Source organism: Heteronotia binoei, chromosome 20 (genome assembly GCF_032191835.1).
Source record: "Heteronotia binoei isolate CCM8104 ecotype False Entrance Well chromosome 20, APGP_CSIRO_Hbin_v1, whole genome shotgun sequence".
In the NCBI taxonomy this organism is placed as follows: domain Eukaryota; kingdom Metazoa; phylum Chordata; class Lepidosauria; order Squamata; family Gekkonidae; genus Heteronotia; species Heteronotia binoei.
Window position 1 is genome coordinate 31544444 of NC_083242.1, and position 16878 is coordinate 31561321.

Below are 16878 nucleotides of genomic sequence, written 5' to 3' on the forward strand. Positions count from 1 at the left end.
TATAGCAGTGAGGTACTGCGTAACTGAGTTTGCTCTGGGGCCATTTGTCTTGAGCTAAGACAAAAATCTGTGAGCCAGAGGCTAAAAAACTGTGAGCTAGCTCACACTAACGCAGCTTAGAGGGGACACTGCTCACAGGGTGTCTGTTGTGGGGAGTGGAAGGGAAAGGAGATTGCAAGCCTCCCTGGGTCTCCTTCAGGTAGTGAAGGACAGGGTATAAATCCCATCTCCTCCTCTCCTTCTTCTCCCTCTCTTCTTTCTTTCCTAATCCATTTTATGCATTTTGATATTTGTACCCCACTTTTCTCCCTGGTGGGGACCCAAAGTGACTTGCAACATCATTCTCTCCTCCTCTGATTTTAACTCGGAGAGCCAGTTTGGCGTAGTGGCTAAGTGTGCGGACTCTTATCTGGAAGAACCGGGTTTGATTCCCCACTCCTCCACTTGCACCTGCTAGAATGGCCTCAGGTCAGCCATAGCTCTGGCAGAGGTTGTCCTTGAAAGGGCAGCTTCTGTCAGAGCTCTCTCAGCCCCACCCACCTCACAGGGTGTCTGTTGTGGGGGAGGAAGGGAAAGGAGATTGTAGGCAGCTCTGAGACTCTGTTCTTGAAAGGGCAGCTGCTGTGAGAGCCCTCTCCAGCCCCACCCGCCTCACAGGGTGTCTGTTGTGGGGGAGGAAGGTAAAGGAGATTGTGAGCCGCTCTGAGACTCTTCGGAGTGGAGGGCGGGATATAAATCCAATATCTTCATCTACCTCACAGGGTGTCTGTTGTGGGGGAGGAAGGGAAAGGAGATTGTGAGCCGCTCTGAGACTCTTCGGAGTGGAGGGTGGGATATAAATCCAATATCTTCTTTAATAAATCCAATGTCCTTACAACCACCACCTTGTGAGGTAGGCCAGGCCAAAAGGAAGTGACTGCCTTACAATTTCCCAACCAATTTGATTGGCAAAGGGAGGTTTTGGACCTCGCTCTCCCACTGCCTTGTGCTCTCAGTCCTTTCCGGATCTACAAGGCAGATATAAAGCACTGCGTAAAATAACAAGTATGCTTTCCGGCATGCAAACTCTGAACAGTATTTGAGACGCACCTGTCAAGCAGAGCTGCTGTCTCTGCCTTAATCAAAGGACCGTGTCCTTCTAAGCAGGACCCAAACCTTAAGACGATAGCCCCGTGGCGCAGAGTGGTAAAGCTGCAGAACTGCAGTCGGAGCTCTCTGCTCACGACCTGAGTTCGATCCCTTGTGGAAGCTGGGTTTTCAGGTAGTCGGCTCGAGGTTGACTCAGCCTTCCATCCTACCGAGGTCGGTAAAATGAGTACCCAGCTTGCTGGGGGGAACGTGTAGATGACCGGGGAAGGCAATGGCAAACCACCCCATAAAAAGTCTGCCGGGAAAACGTTGTGAAAGCAACGTCACTCCAGAGTCGGAAACGATGGGTGCTTGCACAGGGGACTACCGTTACCTTTAGAGCCCCGTGGCACAGAGTGTTAAAGCTGCAGTACTGCAGTCTGAGCTCCCTGCTCATGACCTGAGTTTGATCCCAGTGGAAGCTGGGCTCAGATAGCTGGCTCCAGGTTGACTCAGCCTTCCATCCTTCCGAGGTCGGTCAAATGAGTCCCCAGCTTGCTGGGGGGAAAGTGCAGAAGACTGGGGAAGGCAATGGCAAACCACCCCTTAAAAAATCTGCCGTGAAAACGTCGTGAAAGCAACGTCACCCCAGAGTCGGAAACAACTGGTGCTTGCACAGGGGAGTACCTTGACCTTTTTTAAGAGCAAGGAAGTTGACAGACTCGCCACGGCTCTCAAAGCCCATACTGCTTTGCTTCCCTTCCCAGTGGCACCCACCGTTCTGCTGGACGAGATCGAGGCCGCAGAAGCCGAGGGCAACGACGACCGGATCGAAGGGGTGCTGTGCGGGACTGTGAAGCAGCTGAAGATGAACCGGGCCAAACCGGACCCCACTCTGTACCTGAGCCTGATGTACCTGGCCAAGATCAAGCCCAACATCTTTGCCACGGAGGGCGTGATTGAGGTGAGGGAAAGGTTTCACCCTGCTGTTGATCCCAGAGCCAGGAGGCAGCATCAGGGGAAGGCCTCAGCCTCTCTGCCCTCTTGTTGGTCCTCCAGAGAAACTGGTTGGCCACTGTGTGAGACAGAAGGCGGGACTAGATGGACCCTCACGGATCTGATCCAGTAGGGCTCTTCTGAGGTTCTTCACAGAGGAAGGCCTTGGCCTCTCTGTCCTGTTATTGGCCCTCCAGAGGAACTAGTTTATTTATTTATTTATTTATTACTTTGCATTTATATCCCGCCCTCTCCGCAAGCGGACTCAGGGCGGCTTACAGTATCATAAAAACAATCAATTCCATAAAACATATAAAACCATAATACATTTATCAGTTTAAAACTATTACGCTATCTCAATCCAGTCTGGCGGTATTGGGTTCTGACTATGACCACCAGATTCTGTAGGATGTCCGGTGGCAGCCCATTTTCAGTCAACCAGAAAAGCCTGTCTAAACAGTTCAGTCTTACAGGCCCTGCGGAACGTCGACAAATCCCGCAGGGCCCTTATGGCTTCTGGGAGGGTGTTCCAGAGTTCTGGTGCTGCCACCGAGAAGGCCCTAGATCTTGTTGCGCATAGCCTGGCTTCTTTTGGGCCAGGGGCAGACAGCAGATTTTTTTGTCCCTGATCGCAGTTGCCGCTGTGTAAGACAGGATGCTGGACTAGATGGACCCTCAGTGGTCTGATCCAGCAGGGCTTTTTTGATGTTCTTCTCAGGGAAAGACCTTGGCCTCTGTGCCCTGTTGTTGGCCCTCCAGAGGAACTGGTTGGCCACTGTGTGAGACAGGAAGCTGGACTAGATGGACCACTGGTCTGATTCAGCAGGGCTCTTCTGATGTTCTTATTAGAGGAAGGCCTCGGCCTCTCTGCCCTGTTATTGGCCCTCCAGAGGAACTGGTTGGCCACTGTGTGAGACAGGAGGCTGGACTGGATGGACCCTCCCTGGTCTGACCCAGCAAGGCTCTTCTGATGTTCTTCTCAGGGGAAGGCCTCAGACTCTCTGCCCTGTTGTTGGCCCTCCAGAGGAACCAGTTGGGCACTGTGTGAGATGGGATGCTGGACTAGATGCATCCTCACTGGTCTGATCCAGCAGGGTTTTTCTGATGTTCTTATTAAGAATAGGAAGGTTCATGGGGCGGGGTTATATTTTCCCCATTTCTGCCCCAAGGCCCAATATGCCAAAACAAGAAATTCAATGGAATGTTTTCATCTGTCAATCAGTCAGGGAAATTATGCATTGGGTAATTTGCTTTTTTTTTTGTTTTTAAACGGGTCCTCCCCCCCCCCCTCAAGAAACACCAATTGTATGATAATAGCCAAACCCCAAAGTGATAGTCACCCCTGCACTTCACGTTTTCCAGAAATGGTACATTTTTGAAGACCCACGTAGCTGACTTATCACCTCATCCCTCTCGAACAATGGGGTTCTCCATCTCTCTCTGCCTTCACTAAACTTCGGGGCTTACCTTCCTGGGAAAAGCAGTGCTTCCTAGAGCCGAATTGCACATGGATCTGCTTTGCTCTCTCCGTTACCCCCGGAGGGCTCTTTGTTTCTCACGAGGCGTTTTTGCGTCCCCAGGCCTTGTGCAGCCTCCTCCGCAGAGACGCCTCCATCAACTTCAAGGCCAAGGGGAACAGCCTGGTCTCCGTCCTTGCCTGCAACCTCCTCATGGCAGCCTACGAAGAGGACGAAAACTGGCCCGAGATCTTTGTCAAGGTGCGGCTGGACCGGAGGGGAAGGGGGTGGTCGGACCACCTGTGGCTGAGGAAGGAAACGGTCGGGAAGGAAAGGGACAAACAGGAGAGGTGTGTGCACACGTGAAGCTGCTTTATATTGAGACAGACCCTCGGTCTGTCAAAGTCAGTCTTGTCTACTCAGACTGGCAGCCACTCTCCAGGGTCTCAGGCAAAGGTCTTTCCCAACGTCTACTTCCTAGTCCTTTTAGCTGGAGATGCCAGGGATTGAACCTGGAATTTTGTGTGTGCCAAACAGAATCTCAGTGACTGAGCCAATGCCTCTCCTTAAATGAAGCCTCCTTTTCTTGAATCAGATCCTCAGTCTGTCTGCATCGGTATTGTCTACTCAGACTGGCAGCTGCTCTCCAGCGTCTCAGGTGGCGGTCTTTCCCATCGCCTACTGCCGGGTCCTTTTAACTGGAGATGCTGGGGATTGAACCTGGGACATTCTGCTTACCAGGCAGATCCTATGCCACTGAGCTACAGCCCCACTGTATGTCTCTCCAGGGTCTCAGGCTGAGGTCTTTCCCATCACCTCCTGCCTGGTCCTTTCAACTGGAGATGCCAGGGATTGAACCTGGGATCTTCTGCATGCCAAGCAAAGGCTCTGCCACTGAGCCAGGGTCTCAGCTCAAGGTCTTTCCCCTCACCTCCTGCCTGGTCCTTTTAACTGGAGATGCTGGGGATTGAACCTGGGATCTTCTGCATGCCAAGCAGAGGCTCTGCCACTGAGCCAGGGTCTCAAGTCAAGGTCTTTCCCATCACCTGGTCCTTTTAACTGGAGATGCTGGGGATTGAACCAGGGACCTTTTGCATGCTGAGCAGATGCACTTCCACTAAGCCACGGCCCCTCCCAAGTGTTCTTGGAATGTGTACCTTGCTTGCTTAAGTGTGTGTATGTGACGGTAGTAAGCCAGAGATTACTACTTTATAACACTGGGAGAAGCAGCAATGTTGGGATTGTCAGTTTTCTGGCTCCCTCTGCATTCCTTATCCTTGGCTGGTGTTGGCCAAAATTCTCCTCTAACTCCAAAAATGCGGCTGCTCTTAGTGTCAATTGACAGCGGTCCAGGTAGAAGCTGTCGGCCTTTGACCGGTTCTCTACCCGGGGTCAGTCATAACTCTGTCAGGAGTTCTTCTGGAAAAAGCAGTTCTCTCAGAACTCTCTCATCCCCACCTACCTCGCAGGGTGTCTGTTGTGGGGAGGGGAAGAGAAAGGAGATTAGTAACCCACCTCCCTCACAGGGTGTCTGTTATGGGAAGGGGAAGAGAAAGGAGATTAGTAACCCACCTCCCTCACAGAGTGTCTGTTGTGGGGAGGGGAAGAGAAAGCAGATTTGTAACCCACTTCCCTCACAGTGTGTGTGTTGTGGGAAGGGGAAGAGAAAGGAGATTAGTAACCTACTTCCCTCACAGGGTGTCTGTTGTGGGGAGGGGAAGAGAAAGGAGATTTGTAAGCCACCTCCCTCACAGGGTCTGTGTTGTGGGAAGGGGAAAAGAAAGGAGATTAGTAACCCACTTCCCTCACAGGGTGTCTGTTGTGGGGAGGGGAAGAGAAAGGAGATTTGTAAGCCACCTCCCTCACAGGGTCTGTGTTGTGGGAAGGGGAAAAAGGAGATTAGTAACCCACTTCCCTCACAGTGTGTGTGTTGTGGGAAGGGGAAGAGAAAGGAGATTAGTAACCCACTTCCCTCACAGGGTCTGTGTTGTGGGAAGGGGAAGAGAAAGGAGATTAGTAACCCACCTCCCTCACAGGGTGTGTGTTCTGGGAAGAGGAAGAGAAAGGAGATTTGTAACCCACCTCCCTCACAGGGTGTGTGTTGTGGGAAGAGGAAGAGAAAGGAGATTTGTAACCCACCTCCCTCACAGGGTGTGTGTTGTGGGAAGAGGAAGAGAAAGGAGATTTGTAAGCCACCTCCCTCACAGGGTGTATTGCGGGAAGGGGAAGAGAAAGGAGATTTGTAACCCACCTCCCTCACAGGGTGTGTTGTGGGAAGGGGAAGAGAAAGGAGATTTGTAACCCACCTCCCTCACAGGGTGTGTTGTGGGAAGGGGAAAAGAAAGAAGATTAGTAACCCACTTCCCTCACAGTGTGTGTGTTGTGGGAAGAGGAAGAGAAAGGAGATTAGTAACCCACCTCCCTCACAGGGTCTGTGTTGTGGGAAGGGGAAGAGAAAGGAGATTAGTAACCCACCTCCCTCACAGGGTCTGTGTTGTGGGAAGGGGAAGAGAAAGGAGATTAGTAACCCACCTCCCTCACAGGGTGTGTGATGTGGAAGAGGAAGAGAAAGGAGATTTGTAAGCCACCTCCCTCACAGGGTGTGTGTTGTGGGAAGAGGAAGAGAAAGGAGATTTGTAAGCCACCTCCCTCACAGGGTGTGTTGTGGGAAGAGGAAGAGAAAGGAGATTAATAACCCGCCTCCCTCACAGGGTGTCTGTTGTGGGGAGGGGAAGGGAAAGGAGATTGTAACTCTGTCTCGGTGTTCACGGGGCTGGCTTTCTTGAAATGTGCAGTTCCCCCCAAACGGGAAAACTGAGATAGAGCTGGATCTTAAGTGACAGCTTAAAGGGGGCTCTGCTCTTCTTTGCAGGTCTACATCGAGGACTCCCTGGGGGAGCGTATCTGGGTGGACAGCCCTCACTGCAAGACCTTTGTGGATAACATTCAGACAGCCTTCAGCACCAAGATCCCCCCCAAGAATATTTTGCTCCACGGGGAGGCGGGGCGCAGCGGTGGTGGCGACCTCAGTGCTGGTAAGGCAATCTTTGGTGAAGAGAAGACAACAACCAAATTGGTGTAGTGGGTAGGAGGGTCGACTAGGCTCTGTGTTTCAGAGGCACTAATCCTTTGAATCACAGAACCAGGAGGCAACATCAGAGGAGGGTCTCAGCCTCTACGCCCCGTTGTTGGACCTCCAGAGGAACTGGCTGGCCACTGTGTGAGACAGGAGGCTGGACTAGATGGACCCTCCCTGGTCTAACCCAGCAGGGCTCTTCTGATGCTCTTCTCAGGGGAAGGCCTCAGCCTCTCTGCCCTGTTGGTCCTCCAGAGGAACTCGGTGGCCACTGTGTGAGACGGGAGGCTGGACTAGATGGACCCTCATGGGTCTGATCCAACAGGGCTCTTCTGATGTTCTTCTCAAGGGAAGGCCTCGGCCTCTCTGCCCTGTTGTTGGCCCTCCAGAGGAACTGGCTGGCCACTGTGTGAGACAGGAGGCTGGACTAGATGGACCCTCATGGGTCTGATCCAGCAGGGCTCTTCTGATGTTCTTCTCAGGGAAAGGCCTCGGCCTCTTTGCCCTGTTGTTGGCCCTCCAGAGGAACTGGCTGGCCACTGTGTGAGACAGGAGGCTGGACTAGATGGACCCTCATGGGTCTGATCCAGCAGGGCTCTTCTGATGTTCTTCTCAGGGAAAGGCCTCGGCCTCTCTGCCCTGTTGTGGGCCCTCCAGAGGAACTGGTTGGCCACTGTGTGAGACAGGAGGCTGGACTAGATGGACCCTCACTAGTCTGATCCAGCAGGGCTCTTCTGATGTTCTTCTCAAGGGAAGGCCTCGGCCTCTTTGCCCTGTTGTTGGCCCTCCAGAGGAACTGGCTGGCCACTGTGTGAGACAGGAGGCTGGACTAGATGGACCCTCATGGGTCTGATCCAGCAGGGCTCTTCTGATGTTCTTCTCAGGGAAAGGCCTCGGCCTCTTTGCCCTGTTGTTGGCCCTCCAGAGGAACTGGCTGGCCACTGTGTGAGACAGGAGGCTGGACTAGATGGACCCTCATGGGTCTGATCCAGCAGGGCTCTTCTGATGTTCTTCTCAGGGAAAGGCCTCGGCCTCTCTGCCCTGTTGTGGGCCCTCCAGAGGAACTGGTTGGCCACTGTGTGAAACAGGAGGCTGGACTAGATGGACCCTCATGGGTCTGATCCAGCAGGGCTCTTCTGATGTTCTTCTCAGGGAAAGGCCTCGGCCTCTCTGCCCTGTGGTTGGCTCTCCAGAGGAACTGGTTGGCCACTGTGTGAGACAGGAGGCTGGACTAGATGGACCCTCCCTGGTCTGACCCAGCAGGGCTCTTCTGATGTTCTTAACCACTAGTTAGAGCGGCAGCAGCTCTCCAGGGTCTCAGGCAGAGAAAGGTCTTTCATGTCACCTCCTGCATGGTTCTTTTGAACTGGAGATGCCAGGGATCAAACCAGAGACCTTCTGCATGCCAACCAGATGCCAAGAAGGTGGCCAGTTTGGTGTAGTGGTTAAGTGTGCGGACTCTTTTCTGGGAGAACCGGGTTTGATTCCCCACTCCTCCACTTGCACCTGCTGGAATGGCCTTGGGTCAGCCATAGCTCTCTTATCTGGGAGAACCGGGTTTGATTCCCCACTCCTCCACTTGCAGCTGCTGGAATGGCCTTGGGTCAGCCATAGCTCTCTTATCTGGGGGAACCGGGTTTGATTCCCCACTCCTCCACTTGCAGCTGCTGGAATGGCCTGGGGTCAGCCATAGCTCTCTTATCTGGGGAAACCGGGTTTGATTCCCCACTCTTCCACTTGCAGCTGCTGGAATGGCCTTGGGTCAGCCATAGCTCTCTTATCTGGGGGAACCGGGTTTGATTCCCCACTCTTCCACTTGCAGCTGCTGGAATGGCCTGGGGTCAGCCATAGCTCTCTTATCTGGGGGAACCGGGTTTGATTCCCCACTCTTCCACTTGCAGCTGCTGGAATGGCCTTGGGTCAGCCATAGCTCTCTTATCTGGGGGAACCGGGTTTGATTCCCCACTCTTCCACTTGCAGCTGCTGGAATGGCCTGGGGTCAGCCATAGCTATCTCAGGAGTTGTCCTTGCAAGGGCAGCTTCTGTCAGAGCTCTCTCAGCCCCACCCACCTCACAGGGTGTCTATTGTGGGGAAAGAAGATAAAGGAGATTGTGAGCCGCTCTGAGACTCTGATTCCGAGAGATGGGCGGGGTATAAATCTGCAGTCGTCTTCTATGATCTTCTTATGGGGGAGGGGGAGGAGTGGCCTGTCCCTTGAGTAAAATGTATTTTGGCGGGGGTGGGGGGGTGGTTCCTCACACTTTCCCCCCAACGGGGACCCAAAACAGCTTGCAAATATAGAAATGCAATTTAAATAAGTGAATGACGAGCAATGCAGCACACCAGCTTAGTCCTGGATCCTCTTCCTTGACTTGCTTTAGGGTCTCTGTCTCGAGCCGTGGGCTTAAGAGCCGAGAGCCCTTTAGTCGTTTCAGAAGTGCCTTTAGTTCTGCTTGGGCTTAACTGCTTGCAAACAAAGCAGGAACAGAAACGCAGCTGAGATCTCATGTCAAGCTTGTGGTAAAGGTGTGTTCCCCCTTCTCCCTCTCTGGCTCCCAGCGGCCAGCGGTGCCCAGGCACAATACCTGAGTTGGTCGTGGTTTTGTGTGAAGGAAGAGACTGGCTCAGTGGCAGGGCATCTGCTTGGCACGCAGAAGGTCCCCGGTTCAATCCCCGGCATCTGCAGTTAGAAAGGACCAGGCAGGAGGTGATGGGAAAGACCTCTGCCTGAGATCCTGGAGAGTCATGAAATGGGGCTGTAGCTCAGTGGCTGAGCATCTGCTTGGCATGCAGAAGGTCCCAGGTTCAGTCCCTGGCATCTCCAGTTAGAAAGGACCAGGCCAGAGGTGATGGGAAAGACCTTGACCTGAGACCCTGGCTCAGTGGCAGGGCATCTGCTTGGCACGCAGAAGGTCCCCGGTTCAATCCCCGGCATCTGCAGTTAGAAAGGACCAGGCAGGAGGTGATGGGAAAGACCTCTGCCTGAGACCATGGAGAGTCATGAAATGGGGCTGTAGCTCAGTGGCTGAGCATCTGCTTGGCATGCAGAAGGTCCCAGGTTCAGTCCCTGGCATCTGCAGTTAGAAAGGACCAGGCAAGAGGTGATGGGAAAGACCTTGACCTGAGACCCTGGCTCAGTGGCAGGGCATCTGCTTGGCACGCAGAAGGTCCCCGGTTCAATCCCCGGCATCTGCAGTTAGAAAGGACCAGGCAGGAGGTGATGGGAAAGACCTCTGCCTGAGACCATGGAGAGTCATGAAATGGGGCTGTAGCTCAGTGGCTGAGCATCTGCTTGGCATGCAGAAGGTCCCAGGTTCAGTCCCTGGCATCTGCAGTTAGAAAGGACCAGGCAAGAGGTGATGGGAAAGACCTTGACCTGAGACCCTGGCTCAGTGGCAGGGCATCTGCTTGGCACGCAGAAGGTCCCCCCGGTTCAATCCCTGGCATCTCCAGTTCAAAAGAACCATGCAGGAAGTGACCTGAAAATCTTTCTCTGCTTGAAACCTTGGAGAGCCACTGCTGCTCTGAATAGGCAACACCGACTGGAAGGACTCAGGGTCTGATTCAGCCTAAGGCAGCTTCAGGTGGGCGTGGGAAGTGATGAACGTGTCTTCTGGGCCCGCCTGCAGGAAACAGCCCCCACCCCTCGGTGCCCGACGAAGAGGACAGCCAGAGTGAGCTGTTGATCGCGGAGGACAAGATGAGCCCGGAGCAGGAGGGCCAGCTGATGCCCAGGTAGGAAGTCCTTTGCCTCCCAATGTGCGGTTTAGGAACTACCCTCTCTGGCTTGCCTCCTGAAGCCCGAAGACTTGGTTACCCAAATCAGCATCTGTGTGTAGATTCTTATTTAGGGGAACTGAGTTTGATTCCCCTCTCCTCCACTTGCAGCTGCTGGAATGGCCTTGGGTCAGCAGCCATAGCTCTCGGAGGAGATGTCCTTGAAAGGGCAGCTTCTCTCAGAGCTCTCTCAGCCCCCCCCCCCCCAGCTCACAGGGTGTCTGTTGTGGAGGGGGGGTGGCGTGGAAGGCAAAGGAGATTGTGAGCCACTCTGAGATTCAGAGTATAGGGCGGGATATAAATCCAATAATTTCTTCTTCTTCATCATCCTCATCGACCTGGAACATTTATTAGCCACCTCTCTTCCTTACGGAGTTCTAGAAGGCTTACAATATACATGAAACAGCGCATAAAAATCCGTTATAGCAAAATTGAAAATCACAATTTGGGATTGTTTAATCAAATATAGTCCTAAATAAAACCTCTTTCAGCTGTCTCCTTAAAAACTGGAAGTGACAGGTCCAGGTCTGCCTCCGTGGGATGGTCGTTCCACAATCAGGGGGCTGCCACCGAAAAGGCCCTGTCGCCTGTGCCCACCAAACAACCTTCTTTGATTGACGGAAGAGTCCGGAGGCTCTCTTGCTGTGATCTTCGTTCCCGGGCAGGACCTTATGGGGGAAGGCGGTCCTTCAGGTTCCTCAGTCCCAATCAATATGGGGCTTTCCTGAATGAAAGCGAAACCCGCTGTGCAAATGTCGGCTTGTCTTGACCCAGGTATGACGACCTTGCGGAAAGCGTGGAGGAGTACGTCCTGGATATGCTGCGGGACCAGCTCAACCGGCGCCAGCCGATGGACAGCGTCTCCCGGAACCTCCTGCGCCTTCTCACGGCCACGTGCGGCTACAAGGAGATCCGCCAGATGGCCGTGCAGAGGCTGGAGATGTGGCTGCAGAACCCCAAGGTGGGAGGTCAGGCGGTATGGCCCAACATGGTGCCCATGGGTGGTGTGACATCCCTCCCCCCAAGTATTCCCGACGCCCCTCAGGCGTTTTAAGAAAGTGGGTGAGACCAGGAGGGTCTTTTGCTCAGCAGGGCTTCTGATTGGCCGGCGGAGATTTTAGTTGCCTGTGTGGATTCTTGAAAGCGTCGTTTCAGCTGCAGCTGCCACCGTAGCGCAAGGGCATGCGCTGCGTGACCGAAGATAGGCTGCGGCGGCCATTTTGTGACTGACCTCCATACTATTTCAGACTTCCAAAGGTGACTGCAGGCGCTATGCCCTGTTGCTGGCTCCTCAGAGGAACCGGTTGGCCCCCTGTGGGAGAAAAGATTCTGGACTAGATGGACCCTCGCTGGTCTGATGCAACAGGGCTCTTCTGCAGGCTCAAAGAGGTTGGGGACCCAGGTATAGGCTCTGTCCCCCTCGTCTAAGGTCTTACCTCCCTTGTTCCATCCAGGGCCTTCTATCGTAAGAGTATAAGAGCCTCGCTGGATCAGAGCAGTGGTCCATCTAGTCCAGCATCCTTTCTCACATAGTGGCCAGCCAGTTCTTCTGGAGGGTCAGCAACGGGGCAGATAGGCCGAGGCCTTCTCCTGATGAGAACATCAGAAGAGCCCTGTTGCATCAGACCAGGGAGGGCCCATCTAGTCCAGAATCTTTTCTCCCATAGGGGGGAAAACCAGTTCCTCTAAGGAGCCAACAACAGGGCAGAGAGGCCAAGACCCCGGTTCAACACCTCCTGCCACCAATGTTTCCTCCAAGCTGTGGAGTCTTGTGAGCAAAAATTCTACATTATGGGCTACTGGCATTAAAGCGGTGAGCTCCTGCATCAATTAGCTCCTGCATCTGCTCAGGGGCAGATGTTCTGTCTAAGCTGCAGGGTCTTGTGAGCAAAAATTCCACTTTGTGAGCCTTAAAGTTGTGAACTCCTGCGTCAATCAGTTATTGTGCTCTGGGGTCATCCTTCTTGGGCGAAGACAAAAATGCGTGAGTTGGAGGCTAAAAATCTGTGAGCTCGCTCACGCTAACTCAGCCTAGAGGGAACACTGCACAGGGGTCGTTCTTCCTCCTGAGACAAAAAGGTGTGAGCCAGAGATGAAAGGACCGAGCTCGCTCACTCTAACTCAGCCTAGAGGGAACACTGCACAGGGGTCATTCTTCCTCCTGAGACAAAAAGGTGTGAGCCAGAGATGAAAGGACCGAGCTCGCTCACTCTAACTCAGCCTAGAGGGAACACTGCACAGGGGTCGTTCTTCCTCCTGAGACAAAAAGGTGTGAGCCAGAGATGAAAGGACTGAGCTCGCTCACTCTAACTCAGCCTAGAGGGAACACTGCACAGGGGTCGTTCTTCCTCCTGAGACAAAAAGGTGTGAGCCAGAGATGAAAGGACTGAGCTCGCTCACTCTAACTCAGCTTAGAGGGAACACTGTCTGGCACGAGGTTTCGGAGGATGACAGCCTCTGAATGCGGAGGTTCACTTTCGCCCCTCAGCTAGCAGCCGCTGATAGACCTCTCCTTCATGAATTCCGTCTAATCCCTGTCGATACGGCAAAGGGGTTTTGCAATGGTGAGAGTCAACGGCCCCCCTCTCCCTTTCTGACCCCTCAGCTCACCAGGCCGGCGCAGGACTTGCTCATGTCGGTCTGCATGAACTGCAACACCCACAGCTCCGAGGACGTGGAGGTCGTCTCCAACCTGATCAAGATCCGCCTGAAGCCCAAAGTCCTGCTGAACCACTACATGTTGTGTGTCAGGTCAGTGGGGGCTCATTTCCCCTTCAGAAATGTCAGCAGCGGAGGGGTTGGGAGGAGCAGGGCGTCAGTGATTGGGAAACAGAACCATAGCGTCAGAAGGGACCTCCTTCTGGGTCATCTAGTCCAACCCCCTTGTCACAACTTGGGGGGGGGGTATTAAAAGGAAGTGCTTCTTCACCCAAAGGGTGATTAGCATGTGGAATTCACTGCCACAGGAGGTGGTGGCGGCTAGAAGCATAGCCAGCTTCAAGAGGGGGTTAGATAAAAATATGGAGCAGAGGTCCATCAGTGGCTATTAGCCACAGTGTGTTTATATATGTGTATGTGTGTGTATACACACACACACATACATATATTGGCCACTGTGTGACACAGAGTGTTGCACTGGAGGGGCCATTAGCCGGATCCAACATGGCTTCTCTTATGTTCTTCTGTGACACAGTGTTGGACTGGATGGGCCATTGGCCTGATCCAACATGGCTTCTCTTTTGTTCTTCTGTGACACAGAGTGTTGGACTGGATGGGCCATTGGCCTGATCCAACAGGGCTTCTCTTATGTTCTTATGTGACACAGAGTGTCGGACTGGAGGGGCCATTGGCCTGAACCAACAGGGCTTCTCTTATGTTCTTACGTGACACAGAGTGTTGGACTGGATGGGCCATTGGCCTGATCCAACATGGTTTCTTTTATGTTCTTATGTGACAAAGAGTGTTGGACTGGATGGGGCACTGGCCTGATCCAACATGGCTTTTCTTATGTTCTTATGTGACACAGAGTGTTGGACTGGAGGGGCCATTTGCCTGATCCAGCATGGCTTCTCTTATGCTTTTATGTGACACAGAATGTTGGACTGGAGGGGCCACGGGCCTGATCCAACAGGGCTTCTCTTATGTTCTTCTGTGACACAGAGTGTTGGACTGGATGGGCCACTGGCCTGATCCGACAGGGCTTCTCTTATGTTCTTATGGGACACAGAGTGTTGGACTGGATGGGCCACTGGCCTGATCCAACATGGCTTCTCTTATGTTCTTCTGTGACACAGAGTGTTGGACTGGATGGGCCATTGGCCTGATCCAACATGGCTTCTCTTATATTCTTCTGTGACACAGAGTGTTGGACTGGATGGGCCATTGGCCTGATCCAACATGGCTTCTCTTATGTTCTTCTGTGACACAGAGTGTTGGACTGGATGGGCCACTGGCCTGATCCAACATGGCTTCTCTTATATTCTTCTGTGACACAGAGTGTTGGACTGGATGGGCCATTGGCCTGATCCAACATGGCTTCTCTTATGTTCTCTTATATTCTTATTATCAATTGCTGCCACCACTCTGGGTTACGGGTCTCCCTGGAGAAGGCCCAGAGTACCCTCTCAAGCCCTTCCTGGCCTCGTGTAGCTTAGGCCAAATAATAGGCGTGAGGATCAGGAAGAGTGAACAACAACGAAAAGGTTTATTTAAAAGGCCAGTGCAATATAGCAAACATGGTGCATAAAACAGCAAAAGGGTGAAGGGAAAATAAACAAATGCCCTAATGCGTCTATCTATACAGTCCCTACCGAATACCAACACCTCACCCCTTGCCTTGGATAAGGAAGCTTTCCCCTGCTCAAGCTCTCCAGGCACAGCCTACGTCCAGCTCAGCCTTCCAGGGAAAGAACACCTTGGGAATTGTGGTTCCTATTCTCTTCCCAGGCCCCACCTCTCTCTGGGCCTGTTTCCCTTCAAAACTCTCGCTACCCAATCGGAGGGACAGATGGGATCCTGGGAAATGTAGGCTTTCCCCAGTAACTCCTAAGCAGGCTTCCCTGGGGCCTGCAGGCCTCACTAGGCCCAGGATCCTGACACCCCTGCACAGTGCAGGAACTTCACAGATACCTTCCCCTCACACATATGTCCCCAGTGACCCCTGCGCCATGCCCAGAAGATGGCAAAAACCTCCAGGATCCCTGGCCAAACTGGCCTGGAGAAAAATTGCTGCCTGGCCCCAAAGTGACAATCAGCATTTCTGTGGGCGTGTAAGAAAGGGCCATGAGAACTAAGCACTGCTGCAGCCCTTCCAGCCCTCCTTCTCACGATCTGCCTAATTCACAGAATCGGTATTTGCTGTCAGATGGCCATCTAGCCTCTGTTTAAAAACCTCCAAGGAAGGAGAGCCCACCACCTCCCAAGAAAGCCTGTTAGAATCCTAGAAGAGTTGGAAGGGACCTCCAGGGTCATCTAGCCCAACCACCTGCACAATGCAGGAAACTCACAAATCCCCTTAAATTCACAGGATCTTCATTGCTATCAGAAGCCCATCTAGCCTCTGTTTCAAAACCCCCAAGGAAGGAGAGCCCACCATCTCCTGAGGAAGCCTGTTCCACTGAGGAACCGCTCTAAACTCATAAACCCCTCCCCCTAAATTCACAGGATCTTCATTGCTGTCAGATGGCCATCTAGCCTCTGTTTAAAAACCTCCAAGGAAGGAGAGCGCACCACCTCCTGAGGAAGCCTGTTCCACTGAGGAACCGCTCTAAACTCACAAACACCTCCCCCTAAATTTACAGGATCTTCATTGCTGTCAGATGGCCATCTGGCCTCTGTTGAAAAACTTCCAAGGAAGGAGAGCCCACCACCTCCCGAGGAAGCCTGTTCCACTGAGGAATTGCTCTCACGGTCAGGAAGTTCTTCCTAATGTTGAGCCAGAAACTCTTTTGATTTAATTTCAACCCATTGGTTCTGGTCCAACCTTTTGGGGCCAGAGAAAACAATTCCACCCCATCCTCTTTAGGACAGCCCTTCAAGTACTTGCAGATGGTGAGCATATCACTTCTCAGCCATCTTCTCTCCAGACTGAACATTCCCAGCTCCTTCAACCTTTCCTCATAGGACTTGGTCTCCAGATCCCACGCTGTCTTTGTCGTCCTCCTCTGGACACGTTCCAGCTGGTGTGCCTCCTTCTTAAATTGTGGTTCCCAAAACTGAAGACAATACTCTAGGTGATGTCTTACCAGAGCAGAGTCCAATTGCCATAGTTGCAAACTGGGAGGAATTCTCTGGCCCAGTCATGGTAGATTTTTGGGACAGTTGTCGATCCCATCATAGGGGACTTTGTGGGGTGTCCTTTACCTGTCCGCTCTGGTGTTTTCCATCCTGCAGGGAGCTGCTGAATGCTCACCGGGACAACCTGGGGACGGTGGTCAAGTCTGTGATCTTCAATGAGCTGTCCAATGCCAGGAACCCCAACAACATGCAGATTTTGTATACTGTCCTCCAACACAGCCCGGAGCTGGCACCGAAGGTAGGGGAATTCGGGAAAGGCCGGCGGGCTAGCTGGGAACGCTGGAGAAGGCAAGGAACCGGCTCAAACTGCCGTTGGCGTTTGTAGAGCACGGGAGTCTTCCTCACACTATCTAGTTTAAGGACAGGACTCACTCAGTGTTTTATTCCACGGTGGAGATTTTTTGCCTCTGCTGAGCACGGTTGGTCCCATCTAGCAAGCATTTATTTTATTTTATTTTATTTATTTTTGTAGGCTTCTATTCTGCCTTCTCCCGTAACTGGGCTCAAGGCGGATCACAACATATAATAGTAATAATACACAGCTATAAAGCAGAGTTAAAATACCACATTAAAAATTAAACAGTAAAAACAATAACCGATACATCAAAGGCACCATTGTGAAAAAGGCACAGCGTGTCAAGTAGCCAGTTGTAAGCCCACGTTTAAACGATGGCGATAGCGCTGCGATAAGGGCCGATGTCACCCCA

The 16878-nt window shown here is 52.7% G+C and overlaps 1 protein-coding gene across 1 annotated transcript in view; it reads left to right on the plus strand.

Moving 5' to 3' along the window:
- Positions 1-16878, plus strand: part of INTS1 (integrator complex subunit 1) — a 122637-nt gene that overhangs the window by 9137 nt on the left and 96622 nt on the right. The window contains exons 3-9 of the mRNA XM_060260485.1: positions 1836-2032; positions 3645-3782; positions 6394-6556; positions 10228-10333; positions 11150-11336; positions 12981-13126; positions 16268-16409. Of these exons, the coding sequence (XP_060116468.1) occupies positions 1836-2032; positions 3645-3782; positions 6394-6556; positions 10228-10333; positions 11150-11336; positions 12981-13126; positions 16268-16409 (1079 nt within the window). The remainder of the gene's footprint in view (positions 1-1835; positions 2033-3644; positions 3783-6393; positions 6557-10227; positions 10334-11149; positions 11337-12980; positions 13127-16267; positions 16410-16878) is intronic.